General features: G+C 37.8%; 1 protein-coding gene across 1 annotated transcript in view; it reads left to right on the top strand.

Annotated features, from left to right (window-relative positions):
* Positions 1-27,409, top strand: part of mgmt (O-6-methylguanine-DNA methyltransferase) — a 404,556-nt gene that overhangs the window by 65,571 nt on the left and 311,576 nt on the right. The window contains exon 4 of the mRNA XM_043712603.1: positions 25,373-25,512. Within this exon, the coding sequence (XP_043568538.1) occupies positions 25,373-25,512 (140 nt within the window). The remainder of the gene's footprint in view (positions 1-25,372; positions 25,513-27,409) is intronic.

The following is a 27,409-nucleotide window of genomic DNA, read 5'->3' as shown; positions in this document are numbered from 1 at the left end:
GTGAGAAAATGCCACAGATGCAGATGCTTTTTCAAAGTCATGTAACAGGCAGATACCTGGTAAGTTGTGCTCTTCAGTACAAAACATCAAGTCATAAATCATCTTAATATTCTCACCAATAAATCTTGTACAACCTTTTTTTCTCGTTTATTATTAATGACAAGTAAGGCTTAATTTTTTTTTGCTAACAATGTTTTTTTTAAATATATAGATATCTGATTATATATCATTAAATTCTCATTCTTTTCTCCACGTCTAGAAATTACTTACTTTGTATAAAGATGTCAGTGGCAATTAGTTTGTAATATTTTCTTTTTATCAATTAAAACCTTAAATGTCCCATGAAAAACTGTTTTAAATGTATTTGAGAATTATTGTTACAAAGTTTTAATATGTAAGATTGAGTTAACCATTTTATAAAATTCTGTCTTTCCATTTTAGTCAACTAATACAAAACTAGGAAGAGGAATGTTCTTTTTCACAAAATGTTGCAGTGGGTAGAGACCAGTTTGTTGATATTCAACCTCCAATACTTCTGTGAAAAAAATTATATTTTTAATCAGACATGTAATGGCACACCCTGAGGTAGATGAGACTTGAATCTGGATCTCCTGGCCCAAAGGAAGGGACACTTGTGCTATACTACAAGATTCTCTTCAGCACTCATGTATGTGAATGCTTTGCAGTATGACAATTAACTGTAAATGAAGGAAATGAGAAAAGAAATCGAGATTATACTGTGGATTACAAATTAAGAAATGCACACAAAGAAGCAGCTAGGAAGAAAAAGCATATGCGTGAAAAAGGGAGAAATAAAAAACGGGGGTGCAAAACTTGGAGAAAAGTATTTGGGCAAGAATTGTAACCCGGTGTGAACTCAAAGAAACAGCAAAATACTTTTGTTTTAATTTCTTCTAAAGTATCACTATGTTATAGTATTTAAATTAACTATTTCTAATCAATACAAAAGATTTCATGTCTTTGCAATACCTTTATAGTAACTGGTGAAAAACATGGATTCTGACTGGCTGTTTTGTGATCACAGCATGGACTCTCCCTTCCTGTCTCATAGTAAGCAAATCTACACAGACCACTTTGTGACCAGAATCCAATTTAGCATCACGGTGACTCCACAATACAAATATTATTGAAAATTATTTTCCCAGTGTCTGATTTGCCTATTGCTATTATCTCTGTATAACCGTTGTTTAATGGAAAGTGTGTGCCTCTCGAGTGTTCCAGTGTGGTGGTGGAGGATGAATGGCATGTTCTATTTCAGGTTTTCTCCTTGAATGAATTCTAAAAGATTACGAACATAACAAATCTCAGTGGATACTTTGGCAGGGGGATGGGGGAGTGTGAGTTTGTGGAACAGGGACATGTTGGCTGGTGTGGCTGATGGTTGTGCTGTGCTGTAGAAATAAGGAAAAGCTGTGATGAAAACAGACTGATTGTACTGGCACCAATGCTAGAAAACAGATGTGCCCTAATAGGATCCCCATAGTTTACATCACAGTGGCATGTCTACCTTACTGCTTGACTGATGGAATGGACGGTATGTAAAGCCCAATGGAAGGACATTTTTGTTTTAAAAAACATTAACTACTTTGTCCACAGTTATAGATGCTTATTTTATATTTGTAATTCTTACGCTATTTTTCTTTCACTTTAAAATATTTTTCCCTTTTGAATAGTCTTCTAATGCTCCAGCAGAGGGGAAACTCTGGTCATGGCTGCAGACTTCTCTATTGTATTTGTCAATACTTTTTCTTGATAGACCAGCAGGAGGTGTAATTCAAACAGTGCAAGCTGACACACATCAGTTTTTCCTCACCATGATGGAACAGCTCCCTCCACTTGGTGCTAGAAACAGTAGCCTGGCCAAGACTTGACAGAACTCACCCAAGCAAGGCGAAGAAATTGGACAGGCAGGCAATCTTGTAATTTAGAATTTGAAAACTCTTGGTAGTTAAGTACTCAACCGCTTGAGCCTCCAACCTGTATGCCTCAAAATAAAATTCTCTCGATGTATAGTTGGTAATTCATTCATGCACAATTTGCAGTAAATTTCGCAGTATAGTGCCAAAGTGAATATAATTTTAGCAATACCCTTTTGAGAACTGCAACAGTTTTTCTTTTTAAAAAGGAAGACACGAAGTTCCAGGAAGGTATGTATTGAAATATAATTCTACAACACAGTAGGAGGTCACTCAGTCCATTGAATCATTCATTTGAAGGATAATCCAGGATATCCCTGCTTTCTCCCCAGATGGATCGCAACCATTTTTTTCTCCTTAAAATACTTACCTCACTCCTTTTTACAAGGTAGTGACCAACCTGCACTATATAAAGTAATGTATTGAAAAGCCTGATCATTTATGAATGAAGCGATTATTTCATCCAAAGATTTGGAAAACATGTTCATGGATATCATTGAATCACACAGCTAAAGTTACCTATTTCACTTTGTTTTATTAACAACATTACGCTAAAATAATGTAAACTAATAATTAAAATTAAGAAACATTAAGGCTATTATGTCATATTTGTGCATATAAAGATTATATGGTTCACAGGAGGACGTAATAAGGAAGATAGTTTGCAAGAGTAAAAACCTGTCAACGAATTGACAATTAATGTAATAGGTAGTCTGTGTGTTACCATATAACTTTCTAACTTATTGTGTACAGTGTCTTTTTTTAAAAATACTTTGGATAGATGTTGCAATAAAACTGGATTGATGTCTTGGAATAAGTACAATTGATGCCAATCTTAAAGAAAAATTGTTGCGATTGTCTCCAAATTTTACAATAAAAAATCATAGCCTTTCCATTGAATTTCGTGGAATTACAATTACAATAATTAGGCGGAACATAATGAATGAGGGACTGGATTAAACTGAAAACTATTGACCAGGTTTAGGTTTACATTGCCTCAGATTAATGTTCAATTATATTCTGATTATTGTCAAACATTTATTTGTATGTATATATATATCTTAAAAATGTGAGCACCAGAAAAAAGTGCTGTCATGTTTTCTATTTTCATATCAGGTGCTAATAATTGAAATCTCCTGAGCAATAAGGCATTAGCTCAACCTCACAAATAACTTTATTCCTGTGGCCAGGCTCCTCTAGCTCTGATAGTTACTCTGATAGTTCCTTTATTCATAAATGTGGTTCATTAGAAACTATCAGTGCATTAATGAAAATGGAAAATAGTTACTTTAAACTCTATTGCATTGGAAATACAAGTACAAGAATGGATAAAACAGTGGTTCTCAATGTAGTCACTAAAATGTATAAGTACTGTCAATAAGGTAAGAATGTTAGCAAGAGTTATACTGACGAAAAGCTTCAAGCCATTTGATTCATATTTTTAAATTGTTAACTCTCCCATTTTGTTGTCCAACAGTATTTTTAGCTCCCCCAATTTTTTGCCTACTGTGAGTTTTTGTAAAAATTGTAAATAAAAACATTATTTCTATTTTAAATTTATTTTCCACTTAAGTTACATCCATGTCTCTAATTTTATTTTTCTGACATTCGAGCAGTAATTTTGGATGACTTTATCAGTGCTGTTTCATGTTTTACATATCTCAGTCAAGGCTGAATTAACCCCATCTTCTGTTTAAGCTTTAAAGATTAATATAGTGGCAAATTGTCTTTTTTAATAAAAATCATTTAGCTACCAGAGATGATTGTACTTTTGTGTTGTACATTAGCTTTTGGTGCAATAGTAATAGCAATCATCAGAAATTGTAACTTACAATGTGAAAATCTCACACCCCTTCAAAAAAACTCTTTAGTGTTGTATCCTTATTGGAAGTAATAAGAAAGAGAGGTGGAGGTAGGAAGAAGAATGAGCTGTAATACAGCAGACTTCCAATCACCCTGCCATTTGCTATTTCCAATTTAATCGTCTGTCTGCTTCAGATGTTTCATACTGGATACCATTGCAATCGAGTCCAGAATGATAGGGATCATCAGTCTCATCTATTAAATTGCAGGCTTCCTTTTCAACTAGTTTTACGACATAGTACATTGGTAAGAAACAATTCTTCACCCCTATCAGCTGTGAAAGTATTGGGCCTCTTCTCTATTTCTTATTGCAGCTGCAGCACAGCAGTGGATACAATCCCAGAAAAAAGGTGCCGGAGTCATTTAAAATAGCAGGAAATCTGCAAGACTGTGAATTTTTCCACTTTTTTTTTACCTCTCATTAGTTTAATCAAAAATTGAATAACTTTGTGTGCTCCATATAGTCCTATAAACTGAAGTTAGAAATTAAAAATTGCATGTTATTTGCAGGGTGAGGAAGTAAAATTAAGAGGAATAAATCATTTACAATAAAATACAGTTGACTGAAGTACAATTTATTAGCTGAATATCCTAAAATCTTTTCCTGGAATTTTTTTGACAGTAGTCCTGATTGTTCACCATATTTTGGCATTTGTTTGATTGAAACCCCTGACAGCATAAACAGAATTTGTCAAAAGTGTGGCAGCTGATCAAAAAGATTCTCAAGGAAATTCCAAGCATGTTAAATGGTTTGAAAATTTCCAAGGCACATATAGCATGCATTGTAATGCAATACATTTCCATGTAATAATTTGCATTAAAAATGTAGATTATTTTTGGCAGATCATGTGATATCATAAAATTTTGATCAATTACTCATCTTTAACATTTTTATGCAAATAAATTGATGATCCTGTTCAGTTAAACTAATCCTATTGAATGTGCATTTTGGCTATTTTCCTACAAGTCAATCATATAATTTATCATTTATAATTTATATAATTTGAGGAAAAGGTTTAAAAGATTTAAAGGGTGAGAAATTAGAGTAGAGAATACCTGTGCTGTATATAATGAGTATATATTAATTGTTGCTATTAAAATTAGTTTGTTACTTATAATTTAATACGCTGCACAGCTTTTATTCAGTCATTGATAAACAGCACAGCAAATAATTATCAACTTACTTAAATCTGATGCTGTATCATTATAATACAAAGTATACACAGAATACTAGAAGCAGAAAATAATGCACTTTGCTCTTTAATGGAACACTTGATCTGGACTGATGTGAATCAGATATACAGGCAGTCTCTGGGTTATGAGTAGGTTGTGTTCTTGAGTGCATTCATAACTCGATTTGTACAAAATCTGAACATCACACAGTACAATATAAAATAGCCGTTTGTAAGTATAGGCAAATATTTGCCTGGTGGATCTTTAAAATTAATATTAATGCACCTCTGTATGGGATATCATTTGTAAGTATTAGCTTTTGTAATTCGGACATTCATAAAGTGGAGCCCACCTGTAAATATTCTTGGTGGCAATATGTTAAAATGCATATTTAACGCAGGTCTATAGTTTGCAACTTAGCTATCATTTATCCTGCATTATCTGAAGATTGTACCTTATTTTAACATTTGTTTAAAAGCCTTTCAGTTTCCATGCAGAGAGCAAAATATATTTACAGAATTCAAGTTTGTCTGTGTATGATGGTTGAAATTTTCTAAACAAAAGAATCAACTGTATATTGGTACTTATGTTAGAATTTGAATAATGGTTAACAATTTCACTGACAAATGTTAAATTCAATAGATCATTGCCACTTAATGTTCAAGGTATGCTTTCTTCCAGTTAATATCTGTATGTCTTTTAACAATCTGTTTGAATGAGAACAAAAGTTTTGAATTGTAGACTATTAAACAGAAGCTGTATGTGGTGTCACTCAGATGTAGATAATGGGCCTTTCCTTTATATTTTTTTCCTAGCTTGTAAAGAACATTTCTGTAGGGCATTGCATTTGTCATCCAATTCTGAACTACATGAGAAAGGCAATACTAGGAAGAGGCTAAGTAAAGATGTCTAAAGTCAATGAAGAATGGTATTTTGAACGGTAAATTCTGCAGGCAAAATAAGCAAAGGATATCTTTTGACATTGTAAAAGTATCTCAGCAGAGATAGATGGTATCATAGGTATTAACAGGAAAGTCATAGGATAGAAGTGAATGTGTTTCTATGGAAGCTGTAAATCTGAAGATCAGGGCCACAGGGTGACACTTTATCATCTGAATCATTTGAACTCGGGCCTTAGTTATAAGGGACTGACACTTCTTAAATGGATGAAGTACTGGGTCACTGCAAAGAAAAAAAGGTACATATCTGAGGTACACCTGAGTAGTATGTCAGTCTCGAGATTAGCAATCACATGAGCCATGTCTTTTAAAAGCATGATTTATAACAAACAGTTTGACTTACTAAACTTCATGGTAGGTGTAACAGGAAATTATTGTTTTTGTCTTATTCATTCACAGCTTGCAGCAAATAATGGATTACTTAAAGATTTAACAATCAGAATTTTTTTGTGTGGCAATGTGATCTACTTAACTCTTCACCCACAGTAACCAGGATTCATTGAATTATGTATTTTGTCAATGGAACATTTGACTTTTTAAAAAAAATTAAAAAACTTTAATATACAGACAAATAATGCAATTTACTTTGGTTTCTTATAAAGATCCTTTTGTGTTTGATATTCATCACATCTGTCTTTTAATTTCTGCTCATTTGATTTTGTGTAATCTGGTTAGCAATAATAAATATTTTAAGTCTGAAATGTAAAAATGCACCAAACTAGAGAAGATTGCTGTCATGCATAATGTTTCTGAAAATAGAAAAATAGCGTGATTAAGAATAGTTTTTAACAAGTTAAAATGAAATGTAAAATTTTGACCAGTAAGTATTTCTATGTTGTGTTTTTCCCCTTTTTTCTTGACTTTTAGACCATTTTGGCAAAAACCTGTTTGCAGACATGTAGGATAGTACTTAATACATGCTTTGTTTTTGCTGTTCCAAAACAATGATGTGAAGTATACCTAAAGATCGTATTATAGAGCAATCAAATTAAAAACTAGTTGGGTTGTTCTACCAATGGTGACATCTGGAAATGAACATTTGGTTGATCCACATACCAACATAGAAACTGCCCCATCTGTTTACCACCAGAAGTTTGTTCTGTGTGCTGGTAAGCAGATTGTATGTACATAAAGTTATATGGGCAAGCACAATGATCCTTGAAATCAAACTGCAGCTCGCATGAGAAGGGACAAGTTTGCTACAAATGATGGTAGATACGTGGTTATATTGAGGACTTCCTAAACTTTTGTAGATGTAGAGATGCCATTGATTCTTGGTAATGTGCGTTAGTGTAAAAGGAAGGGCAGTACTGATTGATATTCTTTGGGGACTGTTCACATTACTTAGCTATCCAATTGTAGCCCAGAGATTTCTAGCAATGATTTTTTTGTCCATTTGTACTCTTGAGGAGTGATTTAAAGATCAATCCTTGACTCCCTTGACTTCCTAATTAGAGTGGTCTTAGTGAATCAGTTGCAGATATGCATCAGATTCTTTAAAAAAAAATGATGTGTTAGTAAAACACTTTTCATGATCATCACAGATCTTCATGCACTGTCTAGCCAGTGAAAGAAACTCAGCAGCCACGTTGCGTGCAGCAAATTCCCACAAACAGCAATGGAAATTAAAAAGAAGAGCACTGCCACAAATCTGGGCCTCAGCTGTTGCTCAACACTTAACACACAAAATAGACATATTTCAAAAGATATTGTCATAGGTGGAAATTCAGTTTTAATTAGCAAATCAACACGTTGATGATAGAATAAAATTGCACAAAGTAATGATAGATTAGGTGAATGGGCAAAACTGTAGCAGATGGAGTAACAATGTATACACGTGAGGTTATCCATTTCGGACTAAAAACGGATAAATCAGGGTACGTTCTAAATGGTTTGAAGTTAAATACAGTGGATGTTCAAAGAGACTTGGACTTTCAGCCATAGCTCTTTAAAATACTACAAACAAGTGCAGAAAATAAGAAAGCTACTGGAATACTGGCCTTTTTACTAAGCGGACTGAAGTATAAGAAGACAGAAGTTACTCTGCAGGTATACAAAACCTTGGTTGGACTCCGTGTGCACTATGAGCAGATTTGGGCAACACAGCTTAGGAAGGATATATTGGACTCAGAGGTAGTACATCATAAAATGACACCTAGACTTCAGAGTTGTTATGAGGAGAAATTACTCAAATTAGACCTGTTTTCTCCAGAATTTAGATGATTAAGGGGTGAGCTGATTGAAGTCTTCAAGATATTAACAGGAAAAGACAGGGCAGACAAAGGTAAACTGTTTCCACTGATTGGGGATTCTAGGACTCGGGAGCTAAAACCTCGGGCCAGATTATTCAGGAGGGTTGTTAGGAAGCACATCTACACACAAAGGGCAGTGGAGATTTGGAACTCTCTTCGACAAAAGACAGCAAATGCTATATCGGTTGTTAATTTTAAATCTGGGATAGATAAGTTTTTATTAATCAGAAATATTAAACAATATGGATCAAAAGCATGCACAGACATAGTTAGGTCACAGATCAGCCATGATCACGTTGAATGGTAGAATAAGATTGAGGGACTGAATGGCCTACTCCTGTTCTTATGTTTTTATGATTCTGATCGTGTAAATTTTTGGTACAAATTTACTTTTTGTCTAATATAATTTTTAAAGAGTTAAAGGGAATATTAATATACACATTCTCAACTACAGTATTATTTAAACTTCAGTAGTCTACTGTTCGCAAAATACTTTTTCCTTATTCTCAGCACTGTCTGTAATTGCAAAAGTAGAAAGCAGTTTCAAATTAAATATTTACATGAAAATGAACTATTGGTAGATGAAAATTGTCACAAAACTGAATAGTGAATTTCTAAATGAATATCTAGAACATTAACCTGATCATTTGAACATATTTTGAATTGTACCAATCTAATCTTACTGTAATTACCTGTTTAGGGTCTTATTATCCATAGCAATAAAATAAATGCTGGGAAGTAACAGAGGGTAGAGTCACTTTAGAAATTATGGAAACTATTACGTGGGTCTCCTTGAAATTATAAAGAAATAAACTTCCAACATGGAATGCAAAATTTCATTGCTGTTATGGGGCCATTTTCAATTTTGTTTGTCTTAACTTGCTGAAAACCCAGATATACTGCATCCACTTCATTTCCTTGACCTAAGTTTCATATTATTCTTTAAAGAACGTTTAATACAATCACATTTTTAGAAGGCTAATTATATTGCAGTTGCTGGATATTTTGCACATTTATGTATATTGTGTTTGTTGTTTCTTAATTTCTCTCATTCTCTCATCAATTTCATATATCTGGCTTCTCGTCTTGTGTTGTCTCATTTTATCCCAAAGTTGCTGTAAGTTGCATGTCTCAGAATCACTATAACATGAATGCCTTTTGTGGTAAAGCATACATTCTATCGATAATTAACCCTGCACAGTCTATGACAATGTAAAAGTGAGAGAACCTTTGGGTTTCCAGTTCATCACCATTACTTCATTATCTTTACCATGACTATTATAGTTATTCACCTGTAAGAAAACTGAGATACACAAATCACAATTTAATTTGAACAATCTCCCCTTTATTTGTTCATGGAACAAGGGTGCCAATTGCTGGGCTGTTATTTTTTCCACATCCCAGTTGTCCCTCTTGTGAAGTGCTTTCTTGAACTGCTGTCACCTTTAGAATCTAGGAGTGCCCACGGTGTTGTTAGAAAGGGATTTCTAGAATTTTGACCCATTGGCAGTGAAGGAACAATGATTCAGTAAAGAGCCAGGCTGGGGTTTGTGGCTTGGAGAGGAACTTTCAGGTGATGCTGTTTCCATGCATTTGTTGTCCTTATCCTTCTGGGTGATAGCTTTGGAAGGTGCTGTGATACGAACCTTGATGAGTTAACCAACAGTATGACATTGCATCTTGTAGATGGTACACACTAAAACCACTGTGTTTTCGTGGTGAAGTGAGTGAATGTTGAAGGTGATGGATGGCATGCCAGTCAAGTCGGCTGCTTTGGTCTGGATAGTGCCCAGCGTCTTGACCGTTGTTGGAGCTGCACCCATCCAGGCAGGTGGAGAATATTCCATTTCACTCCTGGCTTGAGCCATCAGTGTGCCTTATGAATTAGAGTAGGCACTGGGGAGTCAAGATGTGAGTTATTCATCTCTGACCTGTTCATGTAGGTACAGTATGTATATGATTAGTCCGTCTCTGTTTATAGTCAGTTGTAACCCCCAGCATCTTGATAGTATGGAATTGAGGAATTTGTTAATTTTGTTAGAGATGGATGTTCCACTTATCAGTCCAAGCCTTGACATTGTTAAAGTCTCACTCCATATAGACATAGGTGATCTGAAGTAACTTAAATGATGGTGAACATTGTGCAATCATGTATGGTCATCCTCATTTGTGACCATATAATAAAGATCAGGTCACTGAAGCAGCTGGAAATGGTTGTGCCTTGAATGATATCCTGAGGAACTCTGGAAGTGATGTCCAAGCTGAGATGATTTACTTCCAATGATCTCAATCATCTTCTTTTGTGCTCGGCAACTTCTCGATTGTATGCCAGTATACCTCTTGTGCTTCTGTCTTGCTGGTGGGACAGACCATACCCAGAGTGATAGTGGTGTCCCAGACATTGTCTGTAAGGTATGATTATACAGAACATTGTCTGTAAGGATTCCCCAGATATTGGTAAAGAGAAGTTTGCAGAGTTGACAGTGCTGTATTTGCCATTGTTGTTTCTCATATCTTCATAGATGTTCGGTGGCTGTATAGCTTAATTCCTTTCTTTAGACTTCATAGGGGTTTGTGACAACTAAAACATTATTTGGTTTCAAGAATATGTCAAATATCACACTATGGGCTAATGGGATCAAAGGACGTGGAGAAAAAAAGAGGAACAGGCTACAGGGTTGGATGGCCTTCTCCTGCTCTTATTTTCTATGTTTCCATGTTAAGTAGCTTGCTCAGCTATTTCAGGGAGCAGTTGAGGCTCAGCTGTGGCTCTGGAGACCTGACCAGGTAAGGATGGCAGATTTTGTAAAGTGAGCCAGATGGGTTTTTACCGCAACTGACAATTAGACTGGCCTTTCTCGTAATTTCAGATTTTTTTGAATTCCCAATTCACCATCAGCTGTAGTGGTTTTCAAATCCACGCCCCACAACATTAGTTTGGAGATTTGGATTCCTAGTCTAGAGACATTACCAGTACACACTGCCTCACCGTTTAACTCACCAGGTCTAAATAAAAATATATCATGGTGAGGTTTTAGTTCTGATCTAGAAGGAATGATCAGTTTCTTAACAATTAAATCTAAAAGTTATCAATTTTTTTGCAAATAAACAATCTCTTCATTCATCCATCTGGATGATGAAATTTTGTTACATCCTGTGTACTTCCTTCACACAATTGATTTTCTTACAGTAGTACTGAGGTTGATTTTAACAAGAGGAATTTGGAGTTATAGTGCTGAAGGACAATGCCCACTAGCAAAGCACTGTTTGATTGAGTCTCGTTTATCTAATTCAGGTTAGTCTGTTGCCCTACTGTGGAAATAAATTTGGGGTTGACAGGCAGCAGGAGAATGTGGTCAGGAGGAAGCTAAGTTAGACCTTCACCTGCTTGTAGCATTCACCTTGGCTAATTTCAAAGTTATTGAAGAAACTGTGTCATCAGCTGAGAACGCTTTAATCTTAAATATACTCAGAGGTGTTTAACTCTTTCTGTGCACAATTCCCATTGGATAGGGTATTAAAATCAAGAGAACAAGGGCATTTAGCACACTTGGATGAAGATGATCTTCCACCTGTTTAACTGTATGTATGCCGCAATCATATTAAATACATGATTTTCACTTTAGATTTGATACATAATATATTTTGTTTGGAAAATTAAAATATGAAAATTATGTTTCTTTTTGTTGTTGGAGGATAGCATAAATTTAATTTCATTTTCCCACAGCACTAATAAGCTTAAATTTCTTCCAATTCTCCAGAATAGAAAGCAACAGCAATTTTATTTTGAGACTTAAAAATGAAACCACCTAAATTAAATAAAATACGGAGTTCAGGGAGTGAGCCTAAGACAGTAATTTAATCTTGGGGTTCAGTTAATATTCATAAATCACTGATGTCATCTGAGCACCTTGATTAGGTTATAGTCTTGTTTCTCTTCAATCTTGGGTATTCATTTTATAATATGTCATTGTTTATGCATGTCAAGATGCTTAGTTGCAATACAAAGTGGAACACTTCCCTTCCCCTGTTTTTCACCTAGTTACGGTCATCAAAAGCTTCTAAGCTAGACTCTTGTATTTTATTTTAAACAAGAAGCTACCTGTTTCTTATGTATCTACGTGTATCTTATGATACACGTCTTAGTTTGTAAGTGAAAAACATTTTCTTCAATGCATCTTAGTTGTGCTGACGTACAATATGACTGTGTAATGTGGACCTAAGATTCACTATACAGCTTCATGGTAACTACTCGATGGGTGGAGTTGAAATTCTCCCGTTGCTTCAAATTAATGACTGTTTTCGGTCAAAGAGTAGTTTAATTTGCTGGATTTCTGTCCCCTGCAATAAGTATAAGACTGTCAAATCTCATTTTTTAACCAGCTTTGGAGAATAGTTCATGTATTATGTAAATAAAGTTGTTTTGTACTCTAAAGACATTGATATCAATGCAGTCTTCGTCACGATTTGAAGGTGCCAGTGTTGGACAGGGATCTCCAAAGTTAAAAATCACGCAACACCAGGTGATAGTCCAACAGGTTTATTTGGAAGCACCAGCTTTTAGGAGCACTGCTTCTGCATCAGGTGGTTGTGAAGTATAAGATTGTAAGACACAGAATTTATAGCAAAAGTTTACAGTGTAATGCCAGTGAAATTATTTGTTTGTTAAGTCTCTCATCTTTTAGAATGACTACGTTAGTTTCAGTTCTTTCATATGTAAATCCCAGAACTTTTATTTAAAGTTACATTCTCAAGTGAACTTTAACAATAGGTGCCATGTCAGCTCAGATAATGCATTGAAGGTGTGAGGTGCCCTGTGTGAGGCTGTCTGCGCTCCAATGTTCTGGTTGATTCTGTTTCTAAAAAAGGGATGTACAGAATCTTAGATGGATTCATGAAGTTTTTCAACTAAATAAAATGTAATTCTGTAAGTACAAATTCACCCCGTGTGTGTGTGTGTGTGTGTGTGGTGAGCGGAATGAGTCTCTGTGAGACAGTGTGTGTATGTCTGAGTGTAAAGGGATATTGGTCTGGTTTGTAAGAGGATGCGTGTGTGTATGTGTGAGTATATGAGAGAGCTTGTGTATGAGAGAATGTATGAGTCCATAGGAGTGTGTGTGTGTGTTTGTGTGTGCGTGCAGTGGGGTCACTTGTAGTGTGACATGAACCCAAGGTCCCAGTTGAGGCCATCCCCATGGGTACCGAACTTGGCTATCAGCGTCTGCTCGGCCAATTTGCTTTGTTGTCTGTCCCAAAGTCCGCCTTGGAGGATGGTCACCTGAAGGTCCGAGGTCGAGTGTCCCGGACCGCTGAGGTTCTCCAGCTGTGAGGGAACACTCCTTCCTTAGTGATTGTTGTGTGGTGTCCATTCATCCATTGCCGTAGCCTCTGCTTGGTCTGGCCAGTGTACTCATGTGACTCGGCCAATGTTGTCTATCTCATACGCTGCAGGCAAGGATGCCCTGAGGCATGGTACATTGGCGAGATTGAGCAGAGGCTACAGCAATGGATGAATGGACACTGCACAACAATCACCAGGCAGGAGTATTCCCTCCCAGTCGGAGAACACTTCAGTGGTCTGGGACATTTGACCTCTGATCTTTGGGTGACCATGCTTGGGAACATAGGAATGGCCTCAACCAGGACCTTGGACTCATGTCACATGACAGGTGGCCCCAGTGCACTGCAACGTACATACACACACACACAGACCCTCTCTCAGACACAAGCTGTCTCTCATACGCTCACACATACACACACAGACACACTCACACCCACACACGCACCTTCTCATAGACTTCTACCCTGTTACACTCACACACGTACACACCCTCTCTCACAGACACTCATACTCCCCGCCCCCACACATACCCACACAAACACACACACGTATAAGTTTGTGGGATGAATTTGTTCTTGGAGAATTACATTTTATTTTGTTCAAAAACTGCATGAATCCATGTAAGATTCTGTTATTCCCTTTTTTAGAAATAGATTCAGTCTGAACATTGGGGTACAATCAGCCTCACACACGGCACCTCACACCTTCAATGCATTGTCTGAGCTGACGTGGCACCTATTGTTAAAGTTCACTTGAGAATGTAACTTTTAAAAAAAAATTCTGGAATTTACATATGAAAGAACTGAATCCAAAATGGTCATTCTAAAAGATGAGCGACTTATCAAACAATCCAGGTCTTTTTCAACATTTCATTTCAGTTGCATCACACTGTAACAGTTTGCTATAAATTCTGTCTCTTATGATCTTATTCTCCACAATCACCTGATGAAGGAGCAGTGCTCCGAAAACTAGTACTTCCAAATAAACCTGTTGGACTATAACCTGGTGTTGTGTGATTTCTAACTTAGATGGAAATGTGTTGCTGGAGAAGCGCAGCAGGTCAGGCAGCATCTAGGGAACAGGAGAATCGACGTTTCGGGCATTAGCCCTTCTTCAGGAATGAGGAAAGTTTGTCCAGCAGGCTAAGATAAAAGATAGGGAGGAGGGACTTGGAGGAGGGGCGTCGGAAATGTGATAGGTGGAAAAAGGACAAGGTGAGGGTGATAGGACAGATTGGGGTAGGGGCGGAGAGGTCGGGAAGAAGATTCTATCAGGACATAGTGATCAAAAATGGTGTGTTTTGGCTTGTGCATGAGATGAATTTTCATAGACCAGCTGCCATATCTCACGAGGGTAGCAATCTAATCTCATTTTCACTGTCTTATCAATATAGTCAAGACTGCTTAAACAGGAGGTGCAAGACTTGCGCCCACACCTCCCCTCTCACCTCCCTCCAAGGCCCCAAAGGAAACTTCCATATCCGCCACAGATTCACCTGTACCTCCACACATATCATCTATTGCATCCCCTGTACCCGATGTGGCCTCCTCTATATTGGGGAGACAGCCCGCCTACTTGCGGACAACTCTGCCTTACTATTACTCTTTTGATTTCTTTACTGTTGCTAATCCAGACTGTTTATCTGCCATTCATTAGTGGGCAATCAGAAATTTCCTCCAGTTGTACATAGCGAAAGCTAAAACCATTGTTTTGAACTATACTGTAAGTGCCATTATTGACTGCTTCCCTTGGGATATGAACCTGCAATAATGCCAGCCTGTTCTCAACCTGGTATTATTTCAGCTCTAAAAAAGCTTCCAACCTAATTAATCTGATTACCTAATTTCAGCTCTAAAATGATCCAACTTCATGTCTGTCCCAGCGTATCTGTTGCTGAAGCTCTAACTTTATTGCTGCTGCATTAAATTCCAATATATGACTGCCTTCTCTGCAACATTTTAATTTATGAAGCTTGAGGTGGTCCAAAACTGCTGCCCCCCGTTTTCTCAGAATCCTAAATGTTTAGATGCTTATGGAGACCATTCAGCCCATCATGTCTGTGTAGCCTCTCCAAGTGAACATCATGACTTGCATTATTCTACTGCATTTGCTCATAGATGATTATTTAAATATAGAAACAAATGCCTTCTTGAATGTCTCAATTGAACATGCCTCCATCACGCTTACAGGTAATGCATTCTTGTCGTGAATCATTCATTGAGTTTTTTCTCATCATATTTCCTTCTTTTTCAGATCACTTTTATAAATCTGTGCCCCTTCCCCTTTATAAGCAGAAACTGTTTCTACATATCTACCCTATCATGCCCCCTCATGATTTTTAAAACTTCTATCAGATTTTCTCTTGACCTTCTCTCTAAGTGGGGCAGGTTTGACCTTCCAATTTATCCTCAGCCAGCATTTCTCATTCTTGTGTTTTCTCCCATGTGTTTAAGTCCTTCCTATAGTGTGGTATCCAGAACTGTACACTGTACTCCAGCTGAGATCTAATGCAGGTCATTCTGCTATAAACGACAGTTGCATTCCTCTACAACCCTGTGCTATAGACAATTGCACTTTGGAAAACCCTGTAGAAAATCGTGCTATCGCAGATCATCGTGGAAAATTGCAATATCCATTTGTCCACGATGCATTATTCGTGTTAGAACCAATTCGGATTGTCAAAGCGTGTTATACCAGAATGACTTGCAAGTGTTTTGTACAAGTTCAGCATAACTTCCTTGCTTATACTTGCCCCTATTAATAATGCCCATCTCAAGAAGGAACAGCGCTCTGAAAGCTTATGATTTCAAATAAACCTGTTGGACTGGTGTCATGTGACATCTGACTTTGGTCCATCTGGAATAAGATAAACCATTGTTCTGCACTATCATGCTAAACCTTGAGATAAAGTTATCACTGTGATCTAAATGTTCACCCGTTGACACTGGATTTATTTGGTTCTAAAAAATTAGATGGACCAAGTCTATGGAGCAAAATGTTGAATCCGTTTTGGTGGAGACCAGTAAGGGGGAGAAGTCACTGGTGGGAATAGTTTGTAGGCCACCCAGTAATATTTCTACAGTGGCACAGGCGATCAACCAAGAAATATCGTGATGCATGTAAGAATGGAAAGATAATAATTGTGGGGGACTCATTTACTCATTTAAAAATATAGTAATAAGACATCTGGGTGTAAAGGGTTCCATCAGGCAGAGGCAGCATCGATTCAGAAAGGGAAAGTCACATTTAAGAAACTACTGGAGTTCTTTGAGGATGTACCAAGCGCGGTGTTTGGAGGGGAACAGGTGAATGTTGTATACTTGGATTTCCAGAAGGCAGTCCATATAGTGCCATATAAAAGACTCCTCTAATTAGATAAGAATGCGTGGAGTTGTGGGGAATGTACTAGCATGGATAAGGGACTGGTTAACCAATCAAAAGTAGAGAGTTTGGATAAATGGGTGTTTCTCTGGTTGGAGATCAGTGGTGAGCGGAGTGCTGCAGGAATCTGCGTTGGGCTATATAAAACAAAAATTTGGAAGAGGAGACTAATTGCAACGTATCCAAGTTTGCTGATAACACTAAATTGAGTGGAACGACAAACTGTGCAGAGGATGTGGTGGGTCTGCACAGAGGTTTAGATCAGTTAAGTGAGTTTGCAAGGGTTTGGCAGATGGGAGTAATATGTTGGTAAATGTCAGGTTATCCACTTTGGAAGTAAAAATAGTAGGTCAGAGTATTACTTAGATGATGAAAGATTGCAGCATGTTGTTGTGCACTGGGACTTAGTGATTCATATATGAACACTCCTAAAAGTAGATTTGCGTTTGCAACAGGTAATCAGGAAGGCCAACGGAATATTGGTTTTCATTGCACGAGGAATTGAATTTAAAAGCAGAGAGGTTCTATTGCAATTGGACAAGGTGTTAGCGAGGCAGCATCTGGAGTATTGGGCACAGTTCTGATCTCCTTACTTGAGGAAGGATATACTGGCTTTGGAGGCGGTGCAGAGGAGGTTCACCAGGTTGACTTCTGACATGAAGGGGTTACCCTATGAGGAGAGGTTGAGCCACTTGGGACTGTACTTGCTAGAATTTGGAAGAATGAGAGGGGATCTTAGAGAAACATTAAAATTATGAAAGGGATAGAGAAGATAGAGGCGGGCAGGTCATTTCAGCTGGTGGTTGAAACTAGGACTAGAGGACATGGCCTCAACATTAGGGGGAGTAGATTTAGGACAGGATGAGGAGGAACTGCTTTTCCCAGAGAGTACTGAATCTATGGAATTCTCTGCCCAAGGACGCAGTAACAGCAGCTTCATTAAATATATTCAAGACACAGTTGGGTGAGTTTTTGCATGGTAGGGAAATTAAGGGTTATGGGGATAATGCAGGTAGGAGGAGCTGAGACGATTGATAGATCAGCCAAGATCTTAATGAATGTCAGAGCAGGCTCAATGGGCCGAAAGGCCTACTCCTGCTTCTATTATTATGATGAGTCCAAGCGTATGTTCTTTGTTGGACTGGACGTGTATTGGTGTAGGAAATTCTTCTGCATGAAATTAAGGAATGCTTGCCCCCCTCTGCCCTTTACAATTCAAGTATCCTGGTTTATATTTCGGTAATTAAAGTTCCCCATTGTTATTTCTCTATATTACGGACATTCTTCTAATTTCCCTGCAGATTTGTTCTTCTGCATTCTTCCCACTTGCTGGGAGCCTATAGACTATACTGAGTGATGTAATTGCTCCTTACCTCGAGCCACATTGATTTAGTTCTTGAATTGAGTCATACAGCATAGAAACAGACCCAATGGTCCAACCAGTCCATGTTGACCATAATCGCAAACTAAACCTGCGCTTGACTCATATCCCTCCAAACATTTCTTATTCATGTACTTATCTAATTGTCTTTTAAACTTTGTAACAATACCCATATCCACCACTTTCTCTGGAAATTCATTCCACACACAAACCTCTTTCTTTGTTTCTAAAAAATAATCCTCATGTCTTTTTTTAAAATTCTTCCTCCTCTCACCTTTAAAAATATCCCCTGTAGTCTTGAAAACTCACCCTATATAAAAGAGAACTGCTATTCATCTTATCTGTACCACTCCTGTACCAACCCAACCACCCTGTGGCTCAACATTTCAATTCCCCCTCCCACTCCACCAAGGATATGCAGGTCTTTGGATTCCTCCATCGTCAGACCACAGCGAAACGATGGTTGGAGGAAGAACGCCTCATCTTCCGGCTAGGGACCCTCCAACCACAAGGGATGAACTCGGATTTCACCAGTTTCCTCATTTCCCCTCCCCCCCGCCTGTCTCAGTCAAATCCATCAAATTCAGCACCGCCTCCCTAACCTGCAATCTTCTTCCCGACCTCTCCGCCCCCACCCCAATCTGTCCTATCACCCTCACCTTGACCTTTTTCCACCTATCACATTTCCGACGCCCCTCCTCCAAGTCCCTCCCCTATCTTTTATCTTAGCCTGCTGGACAAACTTTCCTCATTCCTGAAGAAGGGCTAATGCCCGAAACATCGATTCTCCTGTTCCCTAGATGCTGCCTGACCTGCTGCGCTTCTCCAGCAACACATTTCCATCTCTGATCTCCAGCATCTGCAGACCTCATTTTCTCTTCAATGATTTCTAACTTAGTCTTATTCATGGTTTTGAGTTTGCTCCAGACCTTTTCAATGCTGCCTTTTACCATTGAATTCTCTTTTATAATTACTTCTATATCGGACAATGTATTCTTAATTGCAAGATATTTATACTGCTATTTTTGTTAACTAGCAAATATGTTTCTAATTATGCAAAATTTTAAATATTGTGCAGAAGTGGCCAGTTTTTAGGTTTTGTACCATTTTCTGTGTGCCTGTACTGATTGTTCAGAGTCAGGCAAAAGTAATTGGTGTTGACAGAGTTGTTTCCTCTTTGAAGTGCAGTACCTGAGAAGAAGAAAATATTAAATAAACAAAACTATTAACAAGACCAGAGATTCCCCTAAGATTCCATTAAGACTGCCCCTCAGTCATGGTGCCTCAAGCATCATGGTTTATAACAGACCCCATCCACCAACAGCCATGTAACCTCCGATGGAATTCAGGAACAACAAAAGATTTATTTATTTAAATGACCAATTTAGAAAGAAAGCGATCTGTAAAATTTCTCTCCCACACCTTTAGTGTATCAGAGCTAATTCAGGATCAAAGTTAGTCAAGGTGGAAAACTATTAAGAATGAAGGGAAACAACCAACGTTTTCTTCTTTTCCCTTTAGTTTACCACTGAAGTGAAGCAGATTTTCTTGCCCTGTGTTGTGCACCCGAGAATTATTTATTTTTTATTCGGTGTGCCTTTGTTCAGTATTAACGTCAGACTCACATCAATATTAGTCTATGGGGATGGTAAGGAGAAAAAAATTTGGTTTATCCAGCTAGAAGGAATGAAAGTATTTTGTATTTTGCTCAATGTGGTGTCTGAGGTCAGTACTACTTCAAGGTACACACCTGACAAGTGTAAAGTCTCCTTAGTTCAGATGTTATTGTCTGGAGTGCAACCCAGGATTTTGGCTCTCATGGAAAGAAACTCACAAAGGGCTGTGGTGAAGGACATGGACCTTACAATCAGTACAGTTTTGTGAAATACCTGATTAGTGTCTTACATAACTGGAATTCATCATAATTTGCAACAGTGCTATGTCACCTAGTTGTCACTTTCCCTTTATTGTATTAACTAGCTTCTATAACTTTACAGAAACGTATTGAAGGTATAATTATAACCTTTATTCACTTTTCTTCTCCTGTGCATGTTCTTTTACACACAATTCATAATAACAGTCTATATTTATACAGTGCTTTTAACACCTGTTATGACCTGTGGAGGAGGGGTCATAACTCCCCCTTTTTTTAAAAATCATGTCTGGCAGTTGCAACAAATATCTTTTTGCCTTTCATTTTTCTAACTATCATACCTGAGGCAAACCCAGTCAACCAGCTCAACAATGAAGCAGATCCAACTCCGAGGTTCTATTATATTATCGAAGAAAAGTGACAATAAAGCACACGCATTCAAAATAAAACATGGATAATGAGCTAAGTGAGTGAGTGGTGAGCAGGCATATCTAGTACATACAGCAAAATAAAAGCCGTCACTGTTACTCTTTTTTTCAAAGAGTCTTTGAGTTGGATGAGAAAAAGCTGAATCCCAATGCTTTTTGCTGATTTGATTCCTCATGAATGACAAAGATCATAGAGCCCTCAGTAAATTCTTATCTATTGTTCCATGTTCCTTTCGCCTGCTGGTTCCCAAACTTGACATTGAAATAGATTGAGATAGGAAAGAAGAGATGTCTGTATCTTGGCTGTACTCCATCCATATTGCTTTCTTTCTCTTTGTTGTTCCAAGCAAGCTAATGAGAAGCGGTTTGTTTGTATATTGCCAGTCTAACTCCATTGTCTTTTCTAAATTAACTTGAGGCAGAGTCTAGAAACAATGCAGTCTATCTTTGACCAGGGACAATGTGAAGTAGACAAGAGGCCTGCTGAAGGTAAGGGTGGAGAATGTGGTGCTGGAAAAGCACAGCAAATCGGGCAGCATCCAAGGAGCAGGGAAATTGACGTTTCGGGCAAAACTGCTGTAATTTTCCAGCACCACACTCTCAACTCTAATCTCCAGCACCTGCAGTACTCACTTTTGCCCTGCTGCAGGTGAGGTCATACTGCTTGGATCAGTTTGGTAATGGCCTTGCAGTACGGTTCAGAGTGAGTGAGGTGAGTGAGTGAGTGTGTGTGTGTATGTGTGTATAGTCCTAGCATGTTCTGATGCACAGAACTGGCGTAGGTAATGAGGGGATGTGGGAGACGCTTATGAGCTTGGAGAACAGGAACAGTTTTCCGAGTAGAATGACCAGGACATTGAGCAGGAGGAACATCATCTTCTGCATGAAGGAGTGATGTAGTGCCAGGCACTACCAGTCAGATAGGACTTAAGTGATCAATCATTGTTGTAAAATTGTTGGTGTTTGACATGCAAGGTATTTCTTCTGTTCCAAGAGGCAAATGCAGCTTTGGTGTCTTTCTTTTTTTTCGTTTTTGGTGTTTGTACACAAAAGTGAATGTTTTGAGGCAACTGAAGTTTTCACTTTATGTAATGGTCCCTCGCTGAACAGTGATAAAATGCTAGACTGCAATCAGCATTGAGGAAAGAGGGCCAATGACTTGGTGAAGGCTGGAAGATTGGATGTGGCTAAAGATGGGTAAGTAGTGTGGCCTCATGCTTGACCAGCAAAAGGTGCAGGAATATGCAGTCATATGTTCAAGGAAGTGTCAAATGTGACACTGGTTGGTGGATGCCGTGCCACTATGTTGACGCTTATGGACGATTGCCAATACTGGGTACACAGTACTGGATGCAATTCCAAAATGGTGAAAATGCCAGAGATCCCAGGATATCTTGGCAGTGGTGAGTGTATCCAGCTGTGCTGAGTGGGCACATCAACCAACGTCAGATGAGAAGGGTACCATGTAGTTAGTGCAGCATGTCTGTGATTGTCTTGCAAGAAAACCCATGAGGCCAAATGAAGAAAAACCCTCAATGAAACTCAACAAAATTCGACTTGGCTGACTTATGGTAAGATTCAGCCCAAAGTTAATATTTCAAGTTTAATATGACCTTTTGTCATGTTATGAAAGTGGTATTTTGCAAGGATGAACCGTGTCAGCTGACATATTGCCCAGGAAGCAAATTTGGATAATCAGCAGTTTGATGGAAATAGGAGATCAGTCTGATGGACAAGGAGAGCTTATAGAGTGCATGTGGAAGGATAGGAGAGAAATTCCAGAAAGCTGCACAGTCAGGACTAAGGCAGAAGGGAGGAGGATTAATTTCACCAGAGTGGGCTGATGGAAGGGAGAGATGAGGCGGAGACAATCTTGGTGACAAAGAAGTTCATGAACATCTCACACTGAATTGTCAGTGGTGAGTGTGGGGAAGGATTTAAGTAAATGTTTGAAGATGTTTATTGTGGAACAGTGGGAGATACAAGTGTCTCACTTCTAGCATCTGCTCTTGCCTTCTTTAAGGAATGCTTTCTGACAGCTTGATTGTATTCCATATGTCTGCTGCAGTTCAGTCAAGAGTATTCTCAGTTCCAAGTTGGAGAGTTGTGGTTTCAAGTTGTCCAAAATCCAGAATGGGTATTACCATGTCATACCGCATGCTTCATGCATTCAGTGTAACATTATCAATGGTGTCATCTTTTGTCTGTGACAGTAAAATGAATTACAATCGGCACTCTCAGGTAAGTGTAAAATACCCCATAATACCAATCAAAGGAGAGCAGGGATATTCTGTCTGCTATCTGAGCCAATATTCAAGCTCAAATAAAGTCACTCAAAACAGATTATCCGGGCATTATGTCTACTCACGCCACCTCATCCACTCCATCCAAGAATTCCTGAAGACCATCAAAGACACCAAGATAGAAGAGGATGAAATAATGGTCTCCTTTGAAGTAACAGCTCTGTTCACATCCATCAATATCAACCTGGCCAAAGAAACACTGACTACACTATTAGAAGAACCAAAGACACATACAGCAAATACCACCAACTTCATCAAGGACAGTATCGTCAAGCTAATGGATCTATGCCTTATCATCCACTTCACTTTCAACAAAAAAACCTACATCAAGCCAAAGGAACACCCATGGGATCTCCAAAATCGGGTTCTTAGCGGAGGCCGTAGTGCAGAGACTTGAACAAATAGCTCTGCCAACCATCCAACCCAAACTTTCGGTCTGCTATGTGTATGACACCTTTGTCATCACTAAATGAAACAAATTAGAGGAAATCTTCATGACCATCAATAATACCCTTACTGGCATAAATTCACGATAGAGGAGAAAAACAACAAGAAACTGCCATTCCTAGATGTCGCAGTAGAGCGAACAGCTAATGGAGACCTTCAAACCACTGTCTACAGGAAAACAACACATATGGGCCAAATACTGAACTACAGAAGCAATCATCCCAACACCCAGAAATGGAGCTGCATTAGAACATTATTTCAACAAGCCATCACACACTGCAGCACTAAGGAACTATGAAGAGTAGAGGAAAATCACATATACCGTGTATTCAAAAAGACGGGTACACAACAAATACAGTTCGCTGATTTCTCAGCAACAAAACCAAACAAGCAGTCAAAACATGTCCAGAAACCCTAGCCACTCTCCCCTACAACAAAGACATCTCAGAAATGACTGCCAGACGACTCAGACCTCTTGGCATTATGGTAGCCCACGAACCTACCACACTAAAACAGCAGCTAATGAACTTGAAGGACCCTAAACAAACAAGCAAAATTAATGTCATCTAGAAAATACCTTGCAAGAACTGTAACAAACACTACATTGGACAAAAAGGCAGAAAACTAGCCACCAGGATCAACTAGCCACAAAAAGACATGACCTACTCTCACTAGTATCTTTACACACAGATGAGGAAGGACACCACTTCAACTGGGATAACACATCCATCCTAGGACAAGCCAAGCAGAAACATGCGTGAGGATTCCTAGAAGCATAGCATTCCAACCGGAAATCCATCAACAAACACATTGACTTAGATCCCATTTACCACCCCCTGAGAAAAAGAACAGGAAATGATATCACCAACCCAAGGAAACCTAAACATACAAATAAAAAGTGGGCCACTCCACCAGTGCTTCAACCAGAAGCTCACTGAAGATGTTACCTAGTATGGTGACGAATGTCTGAAACTGAATCTTCTAGCTCAGCGAGCAAACCTATATCCAGAACCTCAACCTGAGCTACAAATCTTCTCAGACCTCACTATTATCTCTAATGTTTACTGGAATGTGTTTTGTAAAAATTGGCTGTTTTGTTGTACACAGTGCATAAGTGATTACGTTTTAAAGTATTTAATTATAAAGCACTATGTGATATTTCGTCATTATGAAATTCGGATTACAATTTTTATTTGCTTTGGTAGTGTAGCATTCACGACTTTTACCCATTTATTATTAGGGATTCAGAATATTGACAGTGACAGTCTATATTCACAGTCCACCTCAATATCCCAGAACATGCTACCACCACTCTCTACATTGGGCTAGAATGGATAAGGAACAGAACAGTCAGCATCAAAGGACAACATGATGGCTTTTAACATTAGGGAGGCTGTTTGATAACAATATTCCAATAAAGATGTGTCTATGATGGAAAATGTGCCGCACAATTTGTGGCAAATTGAAGATCTGCCTACGAGAAGCAGAATTTTTCCTGAATGTGCGCTCTGGTAATTCTGGAGGAAGAGCTACATGTCAGCAAAAAAATTGAGTTCAGTTCCTTGCCAAAGGGGAACCATGATATCAAGACTCATTTAGCTGAAGGTCTCCCCTGTGAGCTCTGCCCACAGCTGGCTAGCATCTGGCACAACTCAGTTATTACTGTGTGAGGAAAGTGCAACCTCATCTAGCATTGCCGCATTGTTAGGTTGAAGTAGAGATGTGGGTACCAGTGGGTGGGGAATATGATCTTTGGAGAATTGAGGAGATAAAAGAAGAAAATAAGAATATGATATGAGAAAAGAAATGCCTAAAACTAAACATTTGAGTGAAAGTGAGTGTTTATCCACCACAATGTTTGCTATCATTGTTACTTTGAACAACTGTTACCTTGTTCAAAATTATCTAAGTATACTTACTGATCCGTAAACGCTCAAAGGATTAATATAGTTTAAAAATAACTCTTGGCTAGTGCAAGGACAGGAGGGGGTGATTGTTTAAACATTTAAAAGGACCAGTGATTTGTTCATGCAGGTTGCCAAGAAGAACGACACAAGCCACTGCAAGCAAGTAACAGCAGCTCTGCAAAGTCCTATTGGTGCCATACAAGTATCTGGCTGTGAAGAAGGCATTCACTTCATTCAGCTGTCGGAGAATTTTGTACCCAAGGACAGGTGTGTATGTTGTGATGGATCTTCGATCTTTTAATTATAATTAATCACAGAGAAGAATAAAGTCCCTCATGTAATAAACCTTTTGAGTCAAAGATCTTGTATCAAATAAGCAAGAATTTATACTGCATTATTTTTAAAACATGTTAATTGAAGCACTACAAGCGGAGTACTTCAAATATTGTGTTTTTCTGTTCTTAAATCCTTACCTCATTTACATTTCACTTACTAGAACTGAGGTTTAAGCAAATATAGGGTTCACTAAAGTAAATAAAAAATGATCAACACAAACATATTCAACATGAGAGTAGATCATAACTGAGCCTTGAGTTAATTGAATCTTACTTGATTTAAGAAAATTGCCATTATTAGTATGACCCAATGTATTTTTTGTTTACATTTTAAGTGTATTGTAAAATTTAATTAAATTGAGTTGTTGATCTGGATGTTATAAATAAAATAGTAAAAATCATGCATATTAACCAGAATCCCCTTAAATAAACTCAATTCAAACTCCAAAAATAATTGTAAATAAGAACTATTTGCCTAAGCGTGCATAAAACAAAACTTCACCTTATGAAGTAACTTTTAATGTTCTTAAGCTACATATTGCAATTGTTTTGAAGTGATACCATGATAAGTAAAGATGCTAAGAATCATTCTTTGGGCAACTTTGCTGAAAGATTAAATTGAACGATGCCTTGAGTTATTTATGCATGAGTAGGAAAAAGCCTGTGGTAAGGAGGAGACGCCAATGAATGATGAATTGCAAAATGTTGTTGTATACTTGTGCTGCATCACTATTCACAGTGTAACTGGGATCTCATGCTTAATGATTGTCAATGATGGCCAACCAAGCTTTCTTGCCTAGAAAGTAAACAATTATTACTGTAGAAATACATGTCTTCAAGTTGTGATTTTTATGAGGAAATTATTAAAATTATTTCTTACATACCTTTCTGTCTCCTCCTTAATCTTTCTTTTGCTTGCTCTATTTATCTTTCTATACCTGTTTTGAGTTCAGTTCACTAATTCTTCTTGCTTCTCAATCCCTCCTATGATTGCTTCTCAATTATTTAAGGAGATGCACAATCCTGTTGTTCACTAACATTCCACAATCCTTTTGTCCTCACATGCAGTTTCCAGTCATGACAGTTTGTGGGCAAAAAGTTTAAATCTAGTTGTTTACAAGACAAGTACAATTATACATCCTTGCAATTTAATAAATGTAATCCCTTTCAGTGGTTAGTGTATTTATTTGTATTCTGGTTCCATTAGCTTGAAGAAGCACTGAGAGTGGGAATTTTGCCTTACAGCTGAGCTGAAATGGAATGTAATACATGTTTCTACCTGAACAGATAAATAGTCTAATGTAATATTTTTGTCACCATGGAGTATTAAAGTTTTTTATCTTCTGCATGTTAGAATACACTTACCTAGACTTAAAAACAATGTTGCTGGATCCGTTTGTTATGGTTGATCCTACTTGATGGTATTCTGAACCTTATGGCTGCATAATCTGTATTATTTGCATTTTTTAACTGAGGAAAGCCAATATCCTCGACCCAATCATTGAAAAATCCCTTAGTAGTGTAATCTGTTCCACTAATATGCATCATTTGGTGCAGCAAGCATTTTTTTTACATCATTTACTATTTAAGATGAAAAACAATGTCCCAGAATTTGTATAATCAGCAGATTGTATGTAATAATTAGACTAGGTTCCTAACTGCAATTTTGAGTCTGGAGTTTATGAACAATGTGTTCTTCAATTGACAGTTTTTATTGTAGAGCAATTGCTTACAATTACAGGATTAGAGAAATATTCAGCAAAGATATTGAGAAAAAAAACATTGAGTTAAATTATTTTGACATGATTCATATTATTAAAATGAATGAC

Source organism: Chiloscyllium plagiosum, chromosome 22, assembly GCF_004010195.1.
Source record: "Chiloscyllium plagiosum isolate BGI_BamShark_2017 chromosome 22, ASM401019v2, whole genome shotgun sequence".
In the NCBI taxonomy this organism is placed as follows: Eukaryota; Metazoa; Chordata; class Chondrichthyes; order Orectolobiformes; family Hemiscylliidae; genus Chiloscyllium; species Chiloscyllium plagiosum.
Note: the sequence above shows the minus strand (reverse complement) of the source record. Positions and strands in the feature narration are given on the sequence as shown.